General features: G+C 40.6%; 1 protein-coding gene across 4 annotated transcripts in view; it reads left to right on the forward strand.

Annotated features, from left to right (window-relative positions):
- Nucleotides 1–252: 252 nt before the first annotated feature.
- LOC102297751 (A-kinase anchor protein 7) overlaps nt 253–26,556 on the forward strand; it is a 47,728-nt gene continuing 21,424 nt past the window's right edge. Inside the window, exons 1-10 of one of the 4 annotated variants that reach the window (XM_042219094.1) lie at nt 253–929; nt 1,002–1,251; nt 1,938–2,093; nt 2,415–2,569; nt 2,671–2,807; nt 4,726–4,886; nt 8,012–8,124; nt 8,600–8,646; nt 9,141–9,241; nt 20,486–23,257. In XM_042219094.1, the coding sequence (XP_042075028.1) occupies nt 750–929; nt 1,002–1,251; nt 1,938–2,093; nt 2,415–2,569; nt 2,671–2,807; nt 4,726–4,886; nt 8,012–8,124; nt 8,600–8,646; nt 9,141–9,241; nt 20,486–20,496 (1,311 nt within the window). In that variant the 5' untranslated portion in view covers nt 253–749 and the 3' untranslated portion in view covers nt 20,497–23,257. Of the gene's footprint in view, nt 930–1,001; nt 1,252–1,937; nt 2,094–2,414; nt 2,570–2,670; nt 2,808–4,725; nt 4,887–8,011; nt 8,125–8,599; nt 8,647–9,140; nt 9,242–20,485; nt 23,258–26,556 lie in introns of those variants that run through there. The other 3 variants (XM_042219091.1, XM_042219093.1, XM_042219092.1) reach the window with 3 other exon arrangements.

Here is a 26,556-nt window from a genome sequence, read left to right on the forward strand (position 1 = left end):
GGTCCTTTGATTTGCTAGCAACGCCAAATTAATGTCACATAAATGACGTGTTATTAATTCTTTAGATTAGCACTGTGGTACTTAAACTGTGTTTTGAGGCCCCCTGGGGCGTAGAGCTTCTGCAGAGAGGCATTCGTGAAAGGGAAATTTACGGTGGAAAGAAATAATAAATATGAAGATAAACTAAGCTGGATGAATATGATTGTGTCTTTAGTGTCTTTGTTTTCCTAAATGGAGAGCACATATAACTTGTACTTTTATTTTGAAAATGTTTATTTTATTTTATTTTTCTAGACCGGAAGTTTGATATTGTTTACAAATGAATGCTTCCGGTAGGTCCTGCTAGTTAGCGCGTTGGCATGAATATTATTTTGTGATATTTACCTTACCAGTTTTGATACAAACACTACCACCTGCGTGCTTTTTGCGCCAGCTCGATATAAAAAAAGTAAGAAAAATGTGCGCGTATTTCGTTTAGTTTGATAAACAGTAGCACAGCTCCGTTAGAGAGAGTTAGCTAACAGTTGTATAGCTCAGCAGATGTTCTGCAGCATGGCTCTGATATATTTCAACAGGTGTTGTAAATGGAGGTAAAGTCAGTATTTTGAGTTTCATAAGAAGCTGCAGACTTGTGGGTTTGTTTGTTTTTTGTGGTAGTTGCAATGTTGTTCTCTGTGATGCCTACTTCATACATTTCTCTGTTTAAAAATCTAAAAGTTTATATCTAAAATTGAACAGACTTGTGTGTTATGATCTTCAGCCGTGTGATATTGAGCCTCGGGTCTAAGCGTTCACAAAGCGCGTGTTTACAGAGGATAAGTGCTGTTAATGAAGTGCTGCTTAGGAGTCAGCATTCAGTATCTGTCAGTTATTCCCAACAAGCCAGAGCTCTTCGCCTCAAGCCGCTTGCACAGCGGTTCAGATTTCAGGTAATGAAGAGAAAAATCAAGCTGGCTGCAGAAAGTGTAACCTGGAAATGATACATGGCCTCTGTGTTTTAGGTGACAGCACCGTCCTATCATCATCTGCTCACCGTGTGTGATATGCAGCCAGCCAGCATCTCCTACGGAAGAGACACAACTGCAGTTGCATCAGATGAGGATGATGAGGGTGATGAAAATCTGGCAGGAAAGGAGGTCGGAGAAGAGCACAAGGACCTGAGAGAGATGGTGATGACTTCAGCCCAGACAGGGGCAGTCGGCATGGAGGTCCAGGAAAGTCCTGCAGATCCTGAAGCTGCCTCGGTGTCCAGTAAGTTAAATGGCTGAAACTGTCATACAATACTGACTAATCTTTGTTTTAATTGGGGAATAGATTCACTTTTTTGTTGGCTTCCTGGTACCACATAATTTGAAATCTGTGTTTTATTTAGCAAAGCAATATTTATCAAATGTGAGCGTGGAAAACAATAGAGTAGTAAACACGACTGCCACGTGTCCTTGCATGATTGAATTTAAATGAAAAAGGTTTCATAACTGCTTTTTAAAATTTTATGAGGTGACCAAACATAACTTTAAGTTTTTGCCAGAAACTCTTAAGCTTATGGCTTAACACGTTTTATAATGCGGTTCTGCCTGAGTCAAAGTCCAGATGCAATTTAGATGACGACTCGTACAGTAGCAATAATTTAACGTTAGAAGAACACGATCTTCTATGCCGGCATTCTGCACTTAAGCAACTTAAGCACACTGTAAAAATGTTTCGGTGCCAGAAACTTAGTACTCAGTACCAATACGTCTTGTATGATTCTCAGACTTTCAGATTTTGGGTATCATAATTTTGGGTTCTGGTGCTGTGTCTAGCACACTATTTCATGAGCCGTGTCGAGTCTGTGGGTGACACTCCATGCCTGTGACTGCATGTCTGTTCTTTTATTTTCATTTGTATATTCAGTTCATGTAGATACAGTATGATAAACTTGTTTGTTTTTTTGACAGCTCCTTCAGGATCAAGTGAGAAGAAGACTAGAAGGAAGTTGAGGAGGGAGAGGAAGAAACTGATGAAGAAAACGCTGAAGTCTTCTGATACTTCTGAAAACTTATTGTCAGAGCTTCCATTTGCTTTGGCCAGCCCAACAACATGGAAAGCACTATGTATGTTCCTAATGTTTTATAATTACTTGAATTAGCAACATTTTCCCCCACTATTAAGAAGCCTTGATGACAAGTCAAGCGGGCACCTTATGGCTAATAAGTGGTCTGTTTTCACTGTCGTGATCCTGTATTATATTTATTTTCATGCAAATCCTTAGCATGATGTCCAGTTTTTATGTGTGGGTGTTGGTGCTAGAGGAACGGAATCAGAAGCAACTTCATATTTTCATAGCTTATATTTTACACCTCCAACTCTATTAGAACTACATAACAAAATAGGATGTGTTTTCACGATTTGGGACCTTTTGCTGTTGTCCGTAGTCCCCAGCCAAGAGTCAACTAAGAAAAAGAGAAAGAGAAAGCGAGGAGACAGCGAGGGCCGAGTGGACAGTGAGGACGATGGGGACAAGAAGAAGAAAAAGAAAGAGAGCCAGCGACCCAATTACTTTGTCTCCATCCCCATTACTAACACTCAGGTAAGAAGCTGGAGCAGGTGGAGTTTATGCACATTGTGTCTCACAAATCACAGTTTAAGGACGTGGCCTTTAACTGACTTCTGCTCTCTGTCCACTGACAGATAAGTTCAGCTGTGAGTGAGGTCCAAGAGGCCGTGCTCCAGCAGGACCCCCGACTGGCCAAAGCTATGATCCCTGTCCCAACTCTTCACATAACGCTTTTAGTCACTCATCTTGCCAATCAGGAGCAAGTAGACCTGTGAGTTGGTGCGCATGCTGACATCCACATCACACACACACACACACACACAGAAGTTCATATGAATACTATGACACCCAAATTGTCTGAAATGATCTTTGCTTCTTTAACTAACTATAACTACATTGTAGAATGTAAGTGCATGTCATATTTTGGTCATGCTATAGCACAATAACATTAAAAAGCAGACATTATATTGTTCATGACAGCAATAAATGACGTTTTAGTAGTTACATCAGGAAGTTAATTATCATTTAGATACCCATCCTTTTCTTACTGCGACATAATAAAATGACTTCTATCACAAAAGTCTTCTGTTGATCCCACAACAAAATGATTTTTTTACAGCAGCCATTTTGAACTCAGTTGTTACTCGTAGCATTAAAAATGGCCTTGAGTAGTAACAGTAAAAAGACGGCTATTGTTAATGTTATTAGTTACAGCAGAGCTTCTCTCTGTGAGCCTGAAAATGATCATCTAAGTGCTCACAGCGTTGTGGGTTGCTTTTTATATTCCACTTTTCTGGTGTTATTGATCACTCCAGCACTGCGAGCCACATTCACACACACACACACACACACATTCTTGCAGCTCTTTGATTCATTCCTTCAGAGCTTTTTTTTTTTAAATAACACACATTGGATCCTACATTACAGGGCTGGGCCGAGGCTCATTATTGTACCTAAGAAGACTCAGATTCAATTCAGTTCAACTCAGGTAAACTTGGTGCCAAATTACAACCATAGTCACCTCATGGTGCTTTATATTGTAAGGTAAAATCCCTAAAATGTCAGAAAGAAACCCTTCAGTATTGCACAACCCTCTATGAGCAAGCACTAGGTGACAGTGGGAAGGAAAAACTCCCTTTTAACAGGAAGGAACCTCCAGCAGACCCAGGCTCAGAGAGGGGTGGCAAATAAAATGACCAAAGCTATGCAACAAAAAACTGTTTTACCAAAACAAATTTCAGCCCCTCACTGAGATCATTGTATCCCCCAGATTACTGTGTTGGGTCGCTCCTCCTCCTCCATGCGGAGAATCCTCAGCAGCTTTTTTTTCCCCCAAACATGCACACATGCATGTAGCAGCGGTGTACTCAGTGACAGCAGGTGTCGTGTCTTGGGATGTAGATATTAATTCATCTTTTGTTCCGGTTTCTCCATTTTCTTTATTGTTCTCTGAGCATAAAATGCAATGCTCGGCAAAATCCTGTTGCAGAAGTAAATATATGGATGCAGTGTCGGCAGTGACTAATTACCAACGTGTCACATTAGGTACGGCTTGTGTCTTATCTTTTCCTCTCAGCACTTCCACGACGGTCAGGCTGTACATTTTTACCAGTGGTTTGGATGTTTTAGAGTAAGCCTTGTCTTAGTCAGCTTAGATTAAAAATCACCTATTTTATGTGTCAGTTAAAGTGAATAAACGCCCCTGGATTGGATTTCATTACATCATTTTCATCTTAAACGTTCTTTTAAGCATTTTAAGCATTTTCAGTTATTTTTTACTCTGTCAGCACATATCTGTCCCACACACATCCTAAAGGCTAAAATACTAAATGAGTTCAAATTCTGCCACTGCACATATCATATCATATACAACTGAAGTAAATTGAAAGTCGGTAGAAAAATAAAGATTTGAGTTTGAAATTGCTGTTCTCGCATAGCTTTAGAGGCTGATGGAAATATAAAGGCAGTCTGTGTTTTTGTGAGCTAACTCCGTGACACTCAGGGACATCGGAGCTGCGTTATGTGATGAAGTGATGCTTAATCCCATCAAGAAGAAGATGGTGTTATTAGTAATCACTAGATTCTCCCATTATGTAATATGACAGGAAGGGAGCGAGAGAGGGGATTAAGTCATGAATGTGTGTGCGTGTTTGTGTGTTGTGCATATTCATGTGTATATTTCCTTATAGGGCGGCAGCGGTGCTGGCTCAGGTTGAGCCGTCACTGGCTGAGTTGCTGGGTGGGAGGGATCTGGTCTTGCCCTTCTCAGGGATAAGTCATTTCAGGAAGGAGGTGGTGTTTGTCGGACTGGCCTCCGGACAACACAGACACACGCTGGACAGCTTGGCAGGTCAGTGGCAAACATTTAGCTTCTTGCTCTTGTGGTCATCCTTCCTCTCTCTGTCTCTTTGGTGTTTAGGTTTGAAAGCATTGAGTGACATTTTTGTTCTACTTGCTTTTCACGCTTTAGTAGAGGGTGAAATTCAATGCTAATGTGATATTGTACTTGGTGTGCACTCTGGAGGGGTGTCTGAAGTTGGAATGAGCTGCTAGTAGCTAATAGTGTCTGCTTACGTTTCTACATATGAGATCAATTAAAAGTATGCACAGTTGGAGGGTTTTTCCTTCTCGAGACACTACGAAGCTTAAAACACCTTAATGCAGGTGGATGCTTGCTGTGGTGGAGCCTTTCTTATGGGTATCAATGATTAGACAACTGCAAGAGAATGAGATGTTTAAGATCTTTAAGATGTTTTAAGTCATAAGTCTCTCATTCAGAAGTCATGGAAAGTCTAAGCCTGACGTTTGTCTCGGAGACAACAGAGGACCTGGTAAAACGAGAATAGCGGAATTCTAAAAATAAATGGCAGCCAGTTTGGTAAGAACCTCCAGGTCAAAGTTATACGTCGTACAAACGTGTAGAAATGATTAAAGTCATACTCTGTGTAGTGCAGACACGTCCACATTTTGATTTGTTTTTCAGTGTGAACACGTCCTCATCTGTAATTTAGTCAATCTGATTAAATAAAATGGAATTTTTGGTGTTTTTCCTTTTCTGTTGTGTACGTGTGTGTGTGTGTGTGTGTGTGTGTGTGTGTGTGTGTGAACATTTCTGTTCCTACATTTCTCTTCTTGTGCCTAAATCCACGTGTGTGGGTGCCTTCAGAATCTTTTGCATGTTTGTTTTTGTGTTGTGCCTCCGGCAACAACATTAAGCCATTTCTAAGAGGATTCCCACTCCAATGCTCTTGCACCACTAAAACACACACACACACACACACACAAACACACACACACACACACGTATAATACACAGTAAATGAGGTGACCTTCACTTAATACTTTCCATTTTCACCCTTAACAGTTAAATTGGAAGTATGCTGTAATTAATGTGTGTATGATACTTAAGGTTTTTCGATTGTTTCTACCTCTGTGAGATACAGAGATGTTCTATATTAATGTGAACATATAGTGTTTGGGCAGCATTACTGTTTTTGTGGGATTTGTAGCTGCTCATGCTGAGATTTGCTGCTGAGAGCCAAAAATGTGCTACATTGGCCAAGCAAAGGCAAATCCCAGAAAGAATTGAGTGTCAGGGCTTGGTGTAATTCAGCAATACAGAAGCCGTTTTGTTTTATACAGAGCTACAAAGGCAAAGTTTCTACCTATTATTACTTTTGATCTGAGAGTTTGAGGGGGATTTTATTTTATCCAAGTCTCAAAAACACTAAATCAGACAGCGATGGGTTTTGGGCATGGCTGTAATTAGCTGCGGCTAACTTTCCAGAACCAGTGATTTGGGACAAGGTTATCTAACTTAAAAGAAGTGGGATGAAATGCTGATGTGAGTATATAGTGTATCACATCCTGTTATGATACAATTATCAGTAAGCTGGCACCAGATATCAATCTTCTTAGTGAAACTTGAAGCTGTTTGAAGCAGAGAACAGTACCAGGTAATACTAAATGGCGGACAGTGGGGAATGCTAACTGGAGAGCTGGTAACACTTGCATTGAAATTAAATGGTATTGATGCACGCTGAGACCAAAATGCAGGGAATAAATTCATATTTCACACCTTTTATGCAGGTTTTTTTATCTTTTGGTTGCATGGATGCCATGATCTGTCAAAGCAGCGTGCCACGTATCGCAGAATCGCTGTGTTGTGATGCTGTTTGGATGATGTTACGTCCTTGCTGGTGTTTCGCTCTTTTCTCCGCTCTCTGCTTCGTCGTGTACGTCGAAGCAGAGAGCTTCGCTCCTCCGGACGAAACAGAAACGCAGACAGAGGAGACAAAGTGACAATTAAGGTTCAAAGGAAATGCTGATGTTTCTTTGGCTGGGAAGCTTTTACTGCACTAATGTTAATGTATGTAAAAGCTTTGCTTGGATGGCTGTATTGAATTTTCAGCAGCACCACGACCTGTTCCAGGACCTCCTGGTTAAGACATTAATGAACAGGGCTTTTCTCATCTGGTTATCAAAACAAGCTGGAGAATTTGAGAGTGTGGAGGACTCTGGGGGACGAGTTGCAGGCAAGTGGAAGGATAATGCAAAAGGGCTGATATGAAAGTCATAGATCTTTGCATATTAAACAAGTTAAAGGTGTAGAGTTACATTTTATGGGATGAATGGAATATTTTAATGGCCCCTCCACCCCCTGTGAATCTGAGTTTGTAAGGCTTTCCTCATTAGTAGTAACATTAGTACCGCAAACAAAGTTTATGTTGAAACATAAACTTTGTTTTCACGTAGACTGAAGCTTCTTTTAAGGCCCTGCTTATGAAGCATTTAGAAAAGTTGGAAGTTTAACAAGCAGCATTCATAAAGAACGGCTCTGGTTGTTGTTTTTGCAGAAAATTACTCTGTAGGGACAGAAGATTTACAAATCAAAATTCCTTATGGGAAGTGCTATAAGAAAAGGAAATATAAGACAGGAAGTCAGGCCCTCTCGTCATCTTGTCTGTACTTTCCACCACTGGTATTGATTATATACTAACCTTTCTCTCCCTGTAGAGCTCCTCATCTAAAAATACCTCTGTAGTCTGACTCTAAACACTGTTTGTCTGTATATTTGTCCTTGCAGGCTTGTCTGTGTGTTCATGCCTTTGTTCACTTATCTATCTTTATCTCAGTAGCTAAATGACATTTTGGCTAAAAGCTTTTTCCCCCATCATCTGACACACATTCTCAGCCATCTGTGGCCGCTCCATTTGTGTGCTCTGTTATAGCAGTAAAAAAAATCTATAATAGAGAGTCGAGATGCTTGAGCGGAAGAAATGGAGTCACGTTATTGTGCATTTGAATCCACGTCATGTTCTCTATATTTATGCATGTGTATCATTATATCAGTTATCATCCTTCCTTTTAGTTTATTAAATGTGCTTGTTTTGGTTTGCTGTGAAAATGTGCTGAATTTTTTGATGTGCTTATTTTCAGTATTTAATTGAACAAATGTGCCCACGTCTGTTGCAGAGTTGTTGCGGAGCCGTTTTGAGGAGCAGGGGCTTCTGCAAGGAGACTGCCGAGGGTTTGAACCCCACCTCACCATTATGAAGCTGTCCAGAGCTTCAAAACTCCGATCTCAGGTTTGTGTTGTTTTTAATAAAAAGCTGCTTTTAACTACACCATCTGCACTGGTGCTTCTCCCTCCCCTTCCTCTCAGAAGCTGTTAAAATGTTGCAGCTGTAGGTAAATGTCACATTGTGGCTCCAGCAGAAACTGATAATGGGCATTAGAATTAATAACTAAGAAGAAATTTGAATTTATATCACTTTAGAGTTCGTGATGACTACTGTAAAGGTTAAGGGCCAAACACCAAGAAGAGAGAGGAGATAAATAAAGAAGATATGAAAGATGGTTGAGGGTGGATGATGAGGGAAGAAGAATTATAGCATCTATCTCGTTCCCTCTGACACTTTATCTTACCTTATCCTTCCTGGTGCCTGCCGGGCGGCGTACTTGTCTTCTTCCTGTCAGTGCGTTTGTGTGCGTGCAGAAATTTCACTTTGTTTATCGCAACCTGTGACTAATACGACTTCCTTTCTCCTTTGTCTCTCTCAGGGTATAAAGCGTGTGGACCCGGCCCTTTACTCCAACTACACTGACAAGTAGGTACTTTGTTTCTCATACAATGAAAAATTCATAATCTGCACAGCACATTATAAGGTTTGGACTTCTTGTGCAGTGGGGCCATTGTAAGACTTACACAGCAGCTATAGATGACACGGTGCTTGAACATTATGGCATCTCGTAATGTTTTGACTCAGTTTTTGTGGTTTTTAAGATGCAAATTTACACAGAAACCTAGTGTACCATATATTTAAAGCCATCTCCCTAGTGCAAAATACATTTGACATCTGATCACTCCAGCATGAGAATAGCGCAGGTAATAATCCTTTGAATTCCCAGCTTACGAGTGCTCATCCTCTCTCTCCCACCTGCTGCGTGTGAAAAAGGCTTAAATTTGGCTGTCACCCCCGCTGCTCTTTGCCATCAAGCGGCTATATGACTGACATCTGCCTTTATTATCTGCTGGAGGCCTCAGTGCTCGCTGCGTCTTTATCTTCTGTCATTGTGACTGTTTTTCGTTTCATCACCACAGATTCTTTGGAGATCAGACGGTGGAGCGGGTGGATCTTTGTTCTATGTTGAAGAAGAAGCAGCAAGATGGATATTACCACACTGAAACGTCACTACAGCTCGGTTAGTAAACGCACAAACTCACACAGTTATTTTTGATGCTTGTTTTGTTGTGTCAGAGGCAAAACTGAACCACCGGAGGGCGCTGTCAGCTCACATGAGAGTCTCAACAATTTGGTTTTCATAGCTGTTGGTAAAATGTGCTCACAGCAACAACAGTTTGGCTTAATATTTTTGTAATTTGAGAAGTGAACTGGAGCTCAGTTTTGTTATTCATTAGAATGAGGATTTGGTGGTTTTGCTGATTTTATCTGCAGTTTTTTCATTTTCTTGCTACTTGCTGTTGTTGGTGGTGGTTTGATCAGGAGTTTTCTTTTTTATTCTAAGGGGATTTGTGTAACACCGTCAAACTTCAAGTACTTAGCAGAACTTAAAAGAGAGGCACAGTGGTTTAATCAAACACAGCAGTGTTACACAAGAGAGCTAATTTCCATTTTAGCCATTACCACCCAGCTGTGTATTAACGCCTGCCGGGTCTTTGAAAACTTGGCGGCGGTAGAGAATAATGACTCAAATTTCCTCTAAATGTAAGAAGTACTGAAAGGTTTCTGCTTTAAAAACTTAAGCAGTTTCATTACTGTGAGTAGAACATGTAAAAATGTGAGTGTGCAAAACATGAAGGGGAATGGCTCATGCTTTTAGTTCGGTTTGATGTGAATCGCGTAGAATAATTCTTGTGCCCGTTCAGCTCCTTTGTCATTGATGTCGTGGTGTTTATTACTCTGTAGCCAGATATGATTTGAGACGGCACTGTCGACTTGGGACGCTGCCAGGCTGTCAATACGTTTGTGCTCTTCTTGTCTAGCAGCTACCGGGAGTCAACAGGGAATTGTGTTCAGAGGAAAACGTGTCTTTTAAAGGATTACTTCCATCAGTTTCGTCTGTCTGGGATAAAACAAATTGCCGTGATTAGTTTGTGAGCGGCCACTTCTTGTCATCCGTCATTGAAAAACAATAGACTGATAGTCCTCACATGATGAGATGAGATTGGAGACATTTTGTTATTAAAAAATGGGGAAAAAAAAGATGTTAAATTATTGTAATCATTTAATCTGCTTTTAGAAACAAAATGAAAATGTGCCCCTCGGCTCTGAAATACCAACAAAGCAACATTCTGTACTTAGATTAGAAGCACAAATGCTTCTCTCAGGGTCATTTATGGTGCTTTTCATAAAACATCCATCATGTAGTTTTAAGCTGTGACTGATTAGTGTTTCAATCTGCCAACAAAGAAGTCTTAACTTGAGAAACTCTGCTGACCTAATTAATGTGGTCTGTGGTTCAATGAAAATCACTTGTGTGATAATTAAAAAAACCAAATAAATATTCAGTTAGTTTCACGGTGGGATGGAAACACTGAGTGACTTGTTTCTGTGCATTGGCCACATGTTTTTCTATTATGAGTAGGATTCACCGAGGAGCCACACCAGTGGTATCACAGTATTTAACGCCCTACGTGACGGGTCACCTGTGATGCTTCATAATATCTGTGAGTAAATGTGAAAGGTACCCCAAGAAAGCTGGAGGAAAAGATGAATGAAGTGCTGAATTTAATGACTGATGACCCTCTTTTCAAATAACATTGAGTTGATTAAATTAGCAAATGCTGGATGCAGCTTGCAGTATAAAATATGGTTTGAGTGCTGGGTAAGAACATAAACCACCTGGTGTCACCCACTTGTTTGTGAAGTCCTGTTTTGAAGCTTTTAGATGTTTTCACGAAAACCTGATGCGATGAGAAGAGGCAGGTCTGAGTGTGAAACCGCATGCTCTTCGGCTAACAACTTGTCAATCACAAGTTCTTATTTTGTGATTGTTGCAAACCCGAAATAATCCTTTAACACAGTATTACCAGAATTTACAAAATCTTAAAAAATGATCTAACTAATGAGTGACTGAGCCCATTAACTCATCAGGTGTTTACAGAAGCCGTTTTCCCGACTTCTATAGGTACAGAAGTCTTTTTGCAACCACGCAAATCAGCCCCTTTGCCTTGGTTTCACCCAGACGTTACATTCATGTTTTAAGTGTAGCAGAAAACCTAAACAGTCATTAAAAAGCAGATAAAAGCATCAAAATTTGGGGTCCGAACCAGATGCCATCAAGTAAAACAGGTCTGAAGTACTGAAGGAAGATTCATGGTGGATTTCATCTTCGTCTTTCAGATGAAAGGATCCACTGAATATCTCATTTCTCTTGGCTTCAAAGCAGCTCCATAATTATTATATTCATAATGTTGTTACCAGTAACCCTTTCCTTTACAATATTTACTTCAGTAGAAATATTTATATATTTTTATGACTCAGTCTCAGTCATGAGTCTGAAATAAAGTTTGGCTCTGAAAAGTGGAATAAACTTTAGTTAGGGTATTTTGCAGAAAGCTCTCACAAGAAAAAGCACTCCGATATGTCGTCACACCAAAATTTGTCCTACCCTTAGTTACCATGGAGTTAACAGGAGTTGTGTATACCTTAGTCTCACACACACAAGCACTTCCTAAGTCTCGCTGTCAAGTATCTGCGGTAATTGCTGTGCATGCGTGAGTGTGTGTGTGTGAGTGAGAGAGCTGTCAGTGTAACTAGGCTGTCACAATGTTTTGTGGATCACTGGGCTGTCTGTGAGAGACAAAGAGCGTGTGTGTGTGTGTGTGTGTGTGTGTGTGTGTGGGGGAGTGAGAAACGGTCGAGGGGAGGGGGTGTTTACCTCACACTTCACATCATCAAAAAGCTTGTGTTTTTTTTGTCAAGTGTTTTTCCAAAACAGCGCTTATTTAAAATGTATGAAAATGGGGGGAAAATATTGCATCCATTGCTCTGATGTTACCATGCAGCCTGCACACTGAATGTTACAGTGAGGAGAGTTTAAATATGATGTGATACTGCTCGCTGTGTGTGAGCAAAGTGCTAGGGAAGGCAGGATTTAAGTGGATGAGTCCCTCAAGCTTAGAGGTTACGTAAGCTTTAAACCGAGACTATGTAAACTTTAAGAGAAAAACAAAATCGTCCTCGTACAAACTGAGAACTACAATAACTCAGCTGAAGCTGTAGTGATGTTTTGTACTGCGCAACGTCTCGCGGTCTCACTGCTGCCATTCAACAAGCCTTTAATAATGAAAATAGTGACCTACAAACAACTGCAACAAAAAGAGATGGGAGCCCCGGCTAAAACACGCAGAAGAAGACCATGAACCAACCTCAGAGCGGGCTGGCGGATTCAAGCTTCTCCCCTAAACTACTTTTAGTCCATCAGGACTAATACACAACACTAAACACTTAATACACAAACTGTAAAAGCCACATAAAGATAAAGCCGGTGCTGATGGAGGTGAGGGAGGAGTAAATTGCGACCAAGACGCCAAATGCTGACCACCATGCTCGGCCTTCTCTGGGTTTTGGAACCCAACTTTGTGAGCACAGTAACTTAAGAACAAGGGAACTTAGGGTTTTCAAATTGATGCCATAGGTGCATCTACTAAAAATCTCTGACGAGTTCAAATCTCACTTACCTCGATGTCAAAAACAAGTTCTGAGGTTTTCTGAAAATGTTGTAAATGCGATAACTCAAGGTAGCACTGGTGTCTGTCAGTATTCTTTTTAAAGTGTTGTATATTTGTGACAGCTGTTAACGTCGTCACCTAACTAAACACCCTAACTCATGGAGGAAAACCCACTTTATGACTCAGAATTCACTCATTGGACTCTTACGTGCAGACAGAACAATGCTGACAATAATCACAGCTTCACCAACACGAGACAGAAATCTGACATGAGACCTTAGCATATTTTTAGATCGCTATAACCGGGCTACTTGTTGCAACACTGAGAGCAAGATGACAGTCTGTACCGCAAAAGTCCTCTCCTCTGAGCCATCGATAGTGTTTGATTTTATTCTGTAGCAAACCAGGATGGATGGATGCCCTCCAAAGCACACTGTGGTTTTTTTATGTTTAAAAACAGAGTTTCTTCATTTTCCCACAAACCACTCAAACACACCAACAAACCAATACTTTTTTTTTCATTTTGCTGCCAGCCATGGTACAACAGCAGCATTAAGAGCAGAAATGTTGTGTATGATGGATCTACTTATACCAGTGCACAACAATGGCAGAATTGAAGCAGTTAAGAAAAACAAACTATTCATCTTCCCAAACACCTGTGGTTTAAGAGTGACCGGCATCCGCACGAACACTTGAAATCTTTAAAGCAAAGAACACATGATGAGCAGCATGTGTCATCACTCTCTCTGTAGGAGAGCAATTATTCAGCCAGCACACCTGCTGCTGTCTTATGGCTCAACGGAGACGACGATGCAGCGGGAATAGACTTGGCACTTCAACCGTATTTCAAATGGGAAATCGCTAATAACGTGGCTAATTTAAAGTGGAGCTTTATCGCATACTGTTAGTTTTCATTAAGGCCTCGTACTTGAGTTGCTTACAAAATATTGCATAAAATATCATAATGCGTTGCAGGTGATAGCAGTAGTTTGGTGTCTATTGCTATGGATTATAGCGTCCGATGAACTGGTCGGGCTTGTTCTCCTCTACATCCGTGTTTCTCACGGGAAATGATTATTTGATCCCCTGCTGAATTTGAAAGTTTGCTCATTTACAAAGAGATGAACAGTCTCGGTTTAATTTTAATGGAAAGACAGAATATCAACTAAAAATCCAGAAAAACCCTAACACATTCAAGTTATAAATTGATTGGTAAAAAACATAAAATCCAGAATTATTCAGGCTCTCATTCTGTGGTTTTTTGTTTTGTTTTTTTTGTCTGGTGGGGCACAGTGGTCAGAGTCTGTATGTGTATATCTTAATCCCATAATCCACACTACAACATAATCCACTACAGAGCTCATTGAATGTAATCTAAAAGGGCATCTTTTTATGTTTGAGGAAGCAACACTGTACAGAGTGCAAGAACAAAGAGTGAAGGGGGGGATTTTTGTTGCCTGTTGTTAGAGCTGGGCGATATATCGAGTTTTTAAAAAATATCGATATATTTTTATACGAGATATAAGATGTGACAATATCCTTTATATCGATATAGTCTATGTTACGTTATAATTATACTTGTGGAGCCGCAAGTTTGCCTCTCTTTCGTCCACTTTCGTCTTTACGCTACTCGGCCTCGCCTCTCCTTCACTGAACACAACTCCCCCTCCTCCCCCATCGCTTCACCTGCAGGAAGCAACAAGATGGACACGGCAAATCTCCTTTAACGAGTTACTGCGCATCGCCCCGTGCATGGGGCTGGACGGCGTCAATGTGTTAGCTAGCTAACCACGCTAAAGAGCTAACCACGCTAACGCCATGCAGCCCAGAGGGGCTGCACGGACTAAAATCCTTTCATTTTCTCAAAAGTTGACAGCGCGCCTTATGTATGAATTCTGGTTGTGCTTGATGGCCGCGAACCGATTTTATGTGCTCAGCAATCTGTCAAAAAATGTTTTAGTACGACTTTGGTAAGCTACGGAGCTGCACCGCTTGATGGATTGTCGGAGCATTATGGCTGAGCCTCGCGGAGTGATACGTACTGTGCTTCAACGTAATATTACCCTACTGTGTATAAGGACCATAAATGGCACCTGTTAAGAGACGTAGTTGCGAAGTGGATTACAAACTCCAGGCTGTCAGTCACGCAGTACAAGTTGGGAACAGAGCAGCTGTGAAATCTGTCTTTGTTATTGTGCTCAGCGTCTTTTAGTTTACATTTTGACTGCACAATTGTGAGCTTTTTGTTATGCACAAAAACAACATTGTTTTCTTTTATTTATGGAGCATTATTATTTAATAAATGCTCATAATTTATTTTTGAGTAAATTTTATGTACATCTGCTCTATGTTAATAAAAGTGCCTGTGTGACATCTGGGACACAGCTTTGACTAAGAACTCTCTTTTTGTTCTTACTTTATGGCTTAAAAAAAAATATCGAGATATATATCTTATATCGACATCCAGCTAAAAAATATCGAGATATGAATTTTGGGTCATATCGCCCAGCCCTACCTGTTGTAATGTTCTTAAGTTGTATACTTTTATGTTTTTGGTAGAGATCAGTTTGTCGTGGCGGTTACAGTTTAGTAGTACAGGTCCTGAAGCAAGCAGGGATTTCATGCAACAGGGAGCAACTGGTTTGTGTTTGCAGTGTTGCCAAAGAAGCCGATAGTGCCTAATACATACAGCAAAGTGAAGTGCAAACAGTGAGGCTCACGCCACATAGTTAAAAATAAGAAAAACTATGTTATTTGCTTTCAACTCGCCTGCACATGAAAAAATAATTTCATCAATCAATACAGGAAATAGTTAAAAAGATACTGTGTAGAGTTTGTGTTGCAGATGTAATATAAAACAAATGGTCTGATTTTACAAAAATCTGACATGTTTATCTGACTTATTTTGTTCTGTGGCGGCCAGAGAATAAATGGAAAAGCTGTTTGTGCACTTTTGTTTGGACAGGTTGCTAAAAGTTCAGCACGAAGATGCCAAAAAACACTTGAGTCTCTTCTCGTTCGCTTTCCACTCGCTGGCCTGTTGGAATGTGACATAAATTTAAGCCACGGAGTCAAAACAATGAAAGAAGTCTGTGTGCGTGTGTTGAAAAGTGTCCTCATCACTCGTGATGTCACTACAAAATGTGCCTGGAACATTTAAACTGTTATACTTATCCTGATTTTTTTTTTTTTTTTTTTTTTTTAAATCCCCCCCCTAGAGGTAGAACAGTTTCCCATTAGTATGTAGTTACAGCCAAGGGAAGTCGAGCCTATAATAAAAGCAGCCTTACATAGGAGATGGTCAGTGTATTATTTCCAGTCTGTGTCTGTGGAGGTAGAATAATAGGTCTAGGTCAACTCGGGACCTTTTGGTATTTACAGTATTCACACCTACAGCTTTATGTACAGACACCCAAATAAATGGGTGTAAATGCTTATTAACAGGCATGCACAGACTAGAAGTGCTCAGCAGCACTGTGGGACTGCATGCACATGGACTCAAGAAAGTGCTTTGTTGCTCTCTGACCCTTTGGTGTTTTGTTAAGATAAGGTTACTCACTTCTGTACAGACTGTGCTGCATGTTTTTTTTTTTCTTCTATGAAGTAACTCTTTGGCAGTGCTCGTTTTCCACTCAGCAGCTACACAGACTGATGACGCAGTTTTGTTAATTTGAGTGTAAGTGGGCTAATTTCTCTCTGGAGAAATATTGAATCAGGGGTTTACAATATTTAAAGGATGAAAATTGAGCTGTAAAGAGTTTAACGGCATTCAGGGACTGCTGATGTTTTGAACATTTAAGAGTTTCGTTGGATGGATTATTATTTTATTTTTTTTTTTTTTTACTCCTCTGGTTTGTAGAAGTCACAAGGACGGGTAGGTCCGCTGAATCTTATCTGCTTTGCATTTGTTGAAAGACACATGCCAAACATTCGAGTGCAGGGACCATGGAAAAATGCTTTTTTTGGAATTACTTCGGTAGTGGTTCATTGTTTGATGGCACTAAGCAGATAATTTAGATTTCCTCCCCTTCTTTCTCATCTTTTGTTACAAGATGCGTTTTTATGGCTGTCGCTACTGCTTTAAAAGCAGTGATCAGTGTCCTTATTTGACTGGAAGCACAACAATTATGGGTACGCTAGGGAAATAAAACAGTAAAAACAAACGAGCCTTAATTATACTAAAGGCTCTCACTGTTAATGCTTAAGTCTTCCCGTGTGGTAATATTGGCACATCCGCCTGGCTCTGTTTCTAATAATTGATTTAATTTAATATAGACTACCTCTCTTCCTGTACACGCCTCCTCCTCTGTAATTCCTTGTAAGAAGGGAAGATATGAGTGTCTGTTATACTGGAGCATCTGTGTAAAGCCTTCGATTTAGTGCTATATAGCGCCATCTCATAAAACAGAGGTATTGCCAATTTTGGTGTGACCAGCATAATTTATACTTAAGTAACTCTGGATGTGTTTACAAGGGAGGAAAACATAATTGTACAAAAATTAAAATGTAAACAATTTTCATGTAATCATAAATGTCTTGGGCAGTTTCTCATTCAAGTTTTTTTTCTTCTTGTGCACCTTTCACTGCATTCAGAGACACTTTTAAATCGCAACCTGGAAATCTTTTTGCATGAACATTTCTAGAGCACACTTTCGGATCCTTTCACACCTGCAGTTTTTAGTCCCTTTCAAATTGAGCTCTGGTTCATTTGAGCAGGTGTGAACACTCAGGTGCTCACCAAAAGAACAGCACCAAGACCATGTACTCCAAGGCAATCCAACCTTAATCTGAAACAGCTACTAGGGGTTTGTTGCAAGACTGAGCTAAGAAAAACTTTCCGTAGCCATGTGTGCTGTGTATTCTGGGATGTGGCAAGGGACTTTAGTACACTATAATTTAAGTATACACAGTATACTTCTTAATAGTACAGAACTTAGCATCTTCTTCCTCTATTTATTTTTGTTGCTCCCGCCTCAGACACATCTGGCCAATAAGCCGATTGAACATTCACACATTGTTTGTAGTGACGCCTTTAGGTTCGCGTGGAGGTCACTTGGATTTTTCTCTGTGAAAAGAAACCAAGTCACGGGGAGAAGCTACAAGTTTCCAAACGTATCAACTGATTCGGACCAGAGTAAGCAAACTATTGGTGTGAAACTTCTCCTTCAAGCTGACCTGATTTTTTGTGTGGCAAAGTGGGTCTCTGGCTTTGACCCAGCATGTTTCAGTTGAGGTCCACAGTTCAATCGCAGTCAATCCAGCGACACCAAGTTGTGCCACAATTTAAGTTGTGCTCTGTGAATTTGTTCCCTAGGACGAAAATGTCTTGAAGCATGTAAACCTTGCAGTGGGAACCAGAGATGGGCAGTAACGCATTACTTGGAGAGTAACGCATTACTGTAATCTGATTACTTTTTTCAAGTAACGAGTAAAGTAAGGGATTACTATTGCAAAAACGGTAATTAGATTACCGTTACTTTCCCGTAGGAACGCTGCGTTACTAAAACCGTGAATTTTTTTTTTTTTTTTTTGCGAGAATGTCTCATGACAGCTGTGTGCAGATCAACAATGGATCATATATCAAGTGCGGGAGAGAGTATGAGCGTGCAGCATTTAAAATGTGGAAGTACTGACCTTACTTTGAGTTTGATTCCATAAAAAGTGACAAAAACATTAGTGTCCGTTGTGCGTGGGAAGAAAACTTCTTTTTATAAGCGAAAAAAAACCCCTAAACTTCCAAGCAAGCACCGGGAGTGCGCTACCACATAATGGGAAACTCGCAGAGAAACTCGCGGATTCTTCCACTGACCGCTGCGGCACACCTGCCCCAGGGTAAACCTCCGCCTACCCCACTCCTGCTTTACAGGTGAAAATATTTATATTCTGCTGTGTTTTACTTGCATCTATTTGAAAAGACTGAGTGTAAACACAAAAATATTTTATTTTATGTGCTGGAATGTGCAGAAAATAGGTTTAAATGTTTAACTACTTTCTTCAAGTCAGAGAATGGTGCATATAATTTAATTTTTGCTTGATGCATAAAGTTAAAAGATTAAAACTGATAAAACAAGTTTTAAAAAGAGACTTTTCCATTTGATTACATTTTGTATGCTGGATTATGCAGAAAAAGTAGAATTGGGCTGAAAGATCTATTGCTTTATTACCTATTCAGGTTGTAAATCGTGTTTTTAAAAAGTAACTAAGTAAATAATTACTTTTGAAAATAAGTAATCAGTAAAGTAATGGGATTACTTTTTTGGGGAAGTAATCAGTAATTAGTTACTGATTACTTTTTTTCAAGTAACTTGACCAACACTGGTGGGAACCTAGAAGAATACCATCGACTCGCCAGATTTACCTCTCTTCAAGTTCCCCTGAAATAAAAATCCAGTTAAAGGATCACCAGTTTGACACACTGGAGAAAAACGACTATTAATCAAAGAGGAAGTTTAAAGGCAGCGAACGAGCAATGCTAAAGCTGAACCATAGGGACTACTGAGGTTGACCTTGAAGGGGAGTTCAGCCCAATTTAAATCAGGCATTGTACACAGTCAGATTACACAATATTAGTCCAATGATCGCAGAACAGTAAAACAGATGCTTGTTTTATTGCATGCTGTGTTACTACTAGAAGTAAACTATAAGACAACTGTCCATCGTCTGGGAACAACATCATTTTCTCAGCTAGTCTGACAAATTCTGCAGAGTGTCATAGTCCCGACGAATACCATGAGAATATGTTGACGAGGAAGAGCGCGGACGTTGACAGTGCTGCCATGATTAACACCCCCTTCACAATCACCTTTGTCCTTCATGCACACTACGAAAATCCAAGCTGTCGTATGAGGGTCTAGTCTTGTCTCATGGCCAAGTAGCAGTTTCTTGACTCTCACTGCTGTATCTGACATCTTGAAAGAAAAAAATATCATGTACTATGATCCTGGAATTACACATTATACCAGATAACAAGGCTCCAGCATCAAGCAGGCCCTGCCAGAAATTTTTCAGATGTTAAAAAAGAACGGTAAAGCTTATGTGCGGCACACAGGTATGTTATCTCAGGTCGACATCTGAATCTGTAGGGAGCGCAGCAAACTATAAGCACCTGACAATTTGCAGTAGTGAACGCTAAGAGGATACCAGGTGTGTTGGAGCAAGATAAAGGAGATGAGAATAGAGAAGGAGAAAGGAATCAAATAATCCGGCCGAATAGATGGGAGGATGGAAGCACAGCAGAAAGAGATTGAAAAGGAGAGAGCAAGAAATAAGTGAGATTAATCGAGAACGATAAATGAGTGTGGGAAGAGAATGGAAAGGCGGAGGAGAGAGGAACGGGCTTGCACAATCAGTAGAATTAAATAGATCGTGCGGATGGAAAGGGCAGATAGGTAGGCCAGACAGATGGTGAGAGAAAATTGGAGATGTGAGTGAAGATGACATTAAACAGACAACCGAATTGAAGCTTGATTTAAAAGGCGAGGTGGAGGAGGCTCGGTCGAGCTAAGGAGACACTGCAATGACAAGAGGGACTGGCAAAAGATGGACAACTGGGTAGTGGCTTTCAAAAAAAATTAAAAGAATGCTTTTTAATCAGAGTTTAGCATCAAGTCAATTAAATGTCTCAGATACAAATCTACTTAATCAAGTTGGAGAAACAGGAACAGAATTGGTTTTACAGGTGGAGGCCACTGACAAATTTTTTCCTTTCTCATCTTTTCTGACTGTTTTTCACCTGTTTTGCATTTGGCTAGGGTCAGTGTGACTACTGGTAGCATGAGGTGATCCCGGGACCCTGCAGAGGCTGTACAGGTAGTCAATCTCCTCCAGGATGACACATCATTACTCCATAAGCATGGAGTCTCAAGAGCATGGAGAGGTGCCAGAACACAGGAAGTTAGTCGAGGAGAACTGGACAAGGCTGTGAAAAGTTCTTAACCCATCAACAGGACCAGTATCTGCTCCTTTGTGCAAGGAGGAACAGGATGAGCGCTGCTAGAACTACAAAATGATCTCCAGCAGGACACTGGTGGGAATCTCACTGACCAGACAATCAGAAACAGACTTCATGAGGGTGGACTGATGTCTGAATGTCCGCTAGTGAGCCTGGCTGTGTCAAGCCCGTTTGCCACAGAATACCAGACCTGGCAGGTCGACCACTGGCGTCCTGCGCTTTTCACAAATGAGAGTAGGTTCACGCTGAGTCCATGTGACAGACGAGAAAGCGTTTGGAGACTGTAACATCGTTCAGCATGACCGGTTTGGTGGTGGGTCAGTGATGGTCTGGTGAAGCATGTCCATGTAGGGATGCACATTCCTCCACAGCCTAGGCAACGGCACCCTGCCTGCCATTAGGTATCAGGATGGAATCCTTGGGCCTTCTGTCAGACTCTAACCTGGCTTCATCTTGGTGCTCTACAATGTCCGGCTTTATTTGGCAAGAATATGTAGATAGTTCCTGGAGAATGAAGGAATTGATACCACTGATTGCAATAGATACCTCTGGGACATGATGTTTGATTCAATCCAACAACACAAGGCTGCTGATTTCTTCATATGCATGTGTACTTGTGAAATATTCAAGATTAAAATACCAAAGAGAATTGTGTTACTTACCTAGATATTACCATAATACTTACCATAATTTATGTCTTTCTGGTGCATATCCAATTGCCAGAATCATGTTACTACATGTTACTTTGGGGGAAAAAACATTACCAAAATGACATTTGCAAACAGCCTGAGGGTTTCACATAGTAGTATTGTATGACTGAGTGAAAGAAGCTCCACCAGCCTGTGAATGAGTAAATACAGATCCCAGCTCAATGGACAGTTTGTTTATTGGAGTGTGAGTGAACGCTGATGGAGCGAGCACGTGAAAAATGCTACTTTACATTAGTTTCGCCAAATTGATTCAACACAACAAACAATTGAACATCATAACAAGGCCCGTGTGTGGGAGAGGGATGTGCTACTTTAGACGAGCAAACAGGCCACTTTATAGCAGCCAAAGTAAAGTGAATTTATGTGGTGTTTTCTGTCTAAATAAAACAGACAATTAGAAAAACCTCATCTGTCGGTACTGTGGAAAGACCACATTATCCACTAAAAAGCCCATTTGGTTTTGTGTTCAGTCTTGGCTGAAATGTGCAATGCAGATGAGTAATCTTTTTTTTCCTTTATAGGTTGATAAGTAGTTTGAGTTTTTATGGTAAAAATCCTACCTCGTGGCGACCGCGCCAGGAGAGCAGTAATCTGTAAATCTGCACCTCTGTGCTGAATAGATCTCATCTTCTTTGCAGTGAAAGATGATTTATAATTTACCTTCCTGTAGCTTTAGTTTACCTTAGCAGCAATAAGATAACTTTCAGTTTGTTCATACTGAATAGATGGAGAGGTGTTGGTTTGATTTACGTATTTGAAATGCCAAATTATGTGACCAAATGTTTATAGTAATGCTACATAAATAAGTATTGGTTGATTTTATTGAAATGCCAGGTGTGTTACACAGTTTTACATAACTGTGGGCACGTGTATAGATAATCACATAGCATTGATAACAGCAGGCTCTCAATAGGGCTCGGTTATCTAAAGTATGCAGTTGTCTTGTTTGCTTTGTGTGCATAACCTGTCTTGTGACAAAATGCTGAGGCACCATGAGTTCAGATCAGCTAAACAAAGTCCACACTGTGTCTTTTTCTTTTCTTTTTTTTTAGCTATCGCTGTGTGTGCACTGTGAGGCTTAAATAGAAGAGTACTTAAGATACCACCAATAACCCCAACTGTTTTTATGGTTTAACATGCGGAGAATAAATGTGTTCTTCTGGGATAAAACATCCTCACATCGCTTTTTGTTTGCATAAGTAACCCTGTAGCTAACCCTGAACATCTGACATTAAAAAGCCCAAAATCAATACCAAGCGTTGCGTGTACACATACTGTATTGTTATGGTGTAACTGATACTCAATAGAAATCAAGGCAAATCAATAAGAACACCTCCTCACAGCTGCGAGTGTGTTTGTGTGAAACGTGGCAGCTGTGAGCTGAATTTTTCCGATAGAAAAAGGGCTCCACTGTCTACTTATGCAGCTGAGCTCAGCTTATAAAGCTCCACAATGCACATGGTTTACATATATGTGTGTGTGTGTGTGTTTGTTTCCTTTAACACATCTCCCCTTACCCTTAGCTCTTGTGTGTAATCCACCATTAATGCTGGAGGGTAGAGGTGTGCTTTTAAGCAGACCCACATGAACACTTGCAGCTAGAAAAACGCATCCCTGGAACTGGTGGAGAGTAATTTATTACTCAACTCCCTTCAGAGCTTCTGAAGGGAGTTGTTGAGGACACTTGAATGCACACTTATGTTTTTATAAGTCGTGTGTGTAATCACTCTCCTTCCTGAATCCTCATTGTTTCACACAGTCGTCTGCGTAGCAGCAAAGTGCTCCCAACAAAGACGGCTAGAAATTTTAGCTTAACACTTGTTTGCCTGTAATTTGACTTTGCTTTTGTTGTTTGTTTTTTTTTCCCCCATATTGATGAATATGGAAGCCACAGCCGCGCAGACCGACAGAGCAGTTGTTGAGGCCCTGGCAGCCTCTGGTTGCTGGAGAAAAATGATTATAGATTTTCATGGTCACCTGTAGTTTCCATGGAAGGTGCGCACGTGATTTCAAACACTTACTAACTAACCACGGAGTGGTATTGAAACTTGAAAACATGCAAGGGGAGGTGTTGGTGTTTGACTCATCCAGTTGAGACCTTAAGTTTAGGGAGAATGAGGCCCCTCACTCACCTTTTTTAAAATTTGTCTTATGTACCCCTGAAAATGGACTCCTTGTGCACCTCTGGATGGTTTGTGGGTCTGCAGTGCACGCTGAATCTGTCTCCTTATTTAAAAAAAAACAACTCTTTAACTTTAATTTCATTGTGGAGTATAGGGTGAAGTTGTAGAAAGGAAAATCTGGCAGGTGCAGCTGGTGGTGAACAAGGATTGTGTTGGCAAGGCTTAGAAGATACATAACACACGTACTGGCACACAGCACAGATCATGCAGCGTGATACTCGTGCTCCTGGTTGTAATCTTACCTTGATTACAGCTGTTTGGTCTCTGCCTTATACCTGGAGGCCCAGTTCTCATCACCATCCTCATGTAAAATTGATCCTTGCTTCTCTACTTTTTGCAGATTGCATGTTGGCTTGCAGAGCTAGAAAGTGGGATATACATACGTGGATATAATTTCTTCAGCAGCCCACCGTTTTGATTTAGGTGTGAGTTTCCACAGAGAAAGTGTTACAGGGATCATGCGCGTCCATATTTTGTGTTTTGTGCCCTGAGAACAACTTCATTAAAACAGGCACAATCTGATGGTCTGTTTTGACTCTGTTGGCCATTATCATAATCCATTTTCACAGATGGATGAAGCAAAACATTTTTTTTCTTTGCTGGAATAGTTGCAATGCCTGCAATGCCTGAGCTCCATCTGCGATCCTTCTTTGAGGTCAGTGCCTTTGAATGTAGGACCTCACGCTCACCTGAAAGAGGAGCAGGAACATCTGCATTTTTAGGCACCATAATGCACATTACATCATCGCTGTCGAGCAGCTTTCTTTTTATAAATATTGAAAAACCTGCTGACATCATCGAGCTGGATTAAGCCAAGACCAAGAGATGTACTCGTTAAAGATAAGCACAAGAAACCAATCAATTCACAGACGATACTTTTCACTTATCACTCGGTAGGGTAAAGTGTAAAGTGTCTTGCCCAAGGACACAACGACCAGGACAGAGAGCCCGGGGATCGAACCAGCGACCTTCCGGTTACAGATACGCTTCCCAACCCCCTGAGCCACGGTCGCCCCCATGCTGGCATAGGAAAGAAATAGGAAAAGAAATCTCAGCATCAGGTAATGTTCATATACTGAGTCATGTTTTCTTCCGTTTTTGTTCTACTGCAGAATATTTTTAAGGTTATCTGCTATAAAAAGCCAGGCCAGGAAAATCTCCTTCATGTTTTTCTGTTTTATCCTCAGTTACTTTGATACGAAGGCATCTGCTGTGATGCTTACACCTCTGATGAAGTCTCACAAGTGTCAGTACTGATAAATGATCAGAATTATAATATTTCTAACTGTCTTAGGTAGAGCTGGGCAATATGACGATATATATCGTGTGGACGATAGAAAAGTGTCTATCGTGCCATTTGTCTTCTATCGTTTCTAACCTAATTTTATAAATTATTACATAAAATATATCATTAACACTTTAAAGCCGGTCGGAGTGGGCACGCTCCGTTTTGCCTAATTATTTTTAAATCCCTGTATAACTGGAACCATGTAAGCTAGGGCAATAATTTTTTTTTGCATATGAAACCGGAGGAGTTCTACTTAAATCTTGGGACGATCGTGGAATTCGCCTTGTAATCGGAAGGTTGCCGGTTCGAGCCCCGGCTTGGACAGTCTTGGTCGTTGTGTCCTCGTGCAAGACACTTCACCCGTTGCCTACTGGTGGTGGTCAGAGGGCCCGGTGGCGCCAGTCTCCGGCAGCCTCGCCTCTGTCAGTGCGACCCAGGGTGGCTGTGGCTACAATGTAGCTGCCATCACCAGTGTGTGAATGGGTGGATGACTGAATGTGTAAAGTGCTTTGGGGTCCTTAGGGACTAGAAAAGTGCTATACAAATACAGGCCATTTACATCTTATGCTACCAGCTTGTCCTAGGTCATGGTTTCCTTCCACATATAGCTTTGCAAAAATTGCATAAAAAGCACTTGCAGCAACAAAAACATAATATTCTAGAAACACGCTTTTCCAATCAGCTTTTCATAACACTTCCTATGTTGGAAGTGTTGTTGTTGGTCAGCGCGAACTATCGCATGTCCGCCATTACCTGCCCGGAACCGGAAGTGACGTCATTTTTGCGGTGTTGTGCATTATTATGTTGTGCATTATGCTTTGACGACTGACCTATGAACGAGCAGAGATACGCAGCCCTACATGAGCATAACCATCCATTTCATTAACAAAGACTGCACCCTCTGCGCTCGCTGTTTACAGACTGCGTACTTTCCATATGACCACAGGTCAGGTGGTATATTGTGATATATATCGTTATCGTGATATAAAATAATTCATATCGTGATAAATATTTTTCCATATCGCCCAGCACTAGTCTTAGGCAAAATTTACCAGATTCAAATCTAATTCAATTGAATCGAATCGGGACCTTGTGAATCTGAATCGAATCGATTCTAGAAATCAGTGACAATACTCAGCCCTACATGTGAGCACAAAAAAGCCTAAGAAGTGGTTTCCTTTGAAATTTTGACTGCCTGACACACCAGTTTAACAGAAATGTAGATCATTCTTGTAACTCTTCAGGAACTACACAGTATTGTGTAATAAAATTAGAAAATATTTTGTGTCTTGGGTCTAGCCCTAGTCTTCCTCATGTGGATTCGGTCTGGCTGTACTCGGTGATGTGCTTTAACCTCAAATGGTGAAACGTTTGTTGTTTCCACTGTTAGCAGGATCAGTTTTCCTGCATCATTTAAAAAGAACTGTGCTTTGTTGGATTTTCTTTAGTTTTTAGGTGCTAACACTGCTCTCGCTGTCAGACATGCCTGCCAGTATGGCCCAGCCCTATCTGCTAACTGTATTTCCAGTAATTGACATGCTTATTTCCAATTGAATTTATATCCAGGTTGGATAATGATCGATTGCATCTCTAATAATAAGGAGTAGTCTATGTCGTCTAGAGCGCATTTACCTGATTTTACAAATAATAACAAAAAAATTAAGACAACTGTCACCAGACAACAAACAAA

Source organism: Haplochromis burtoni, unplaced genomic scaffold, assembly GCF_018398535.1.
Source record: "Haplochromis burtoni strain Fernald_Lab_line unplaced genomic scaffold, NCSU_Asbu1 Contig_28, whole genome shotgun sequence".
NCBI classification, from domain to species: domain Eukaryota; kingdom Metazoa; phylum Chordata; class Actinopteri; order Cichliformes; family Cichlidae; genus Haplochromis; species Haplochromis burtoni.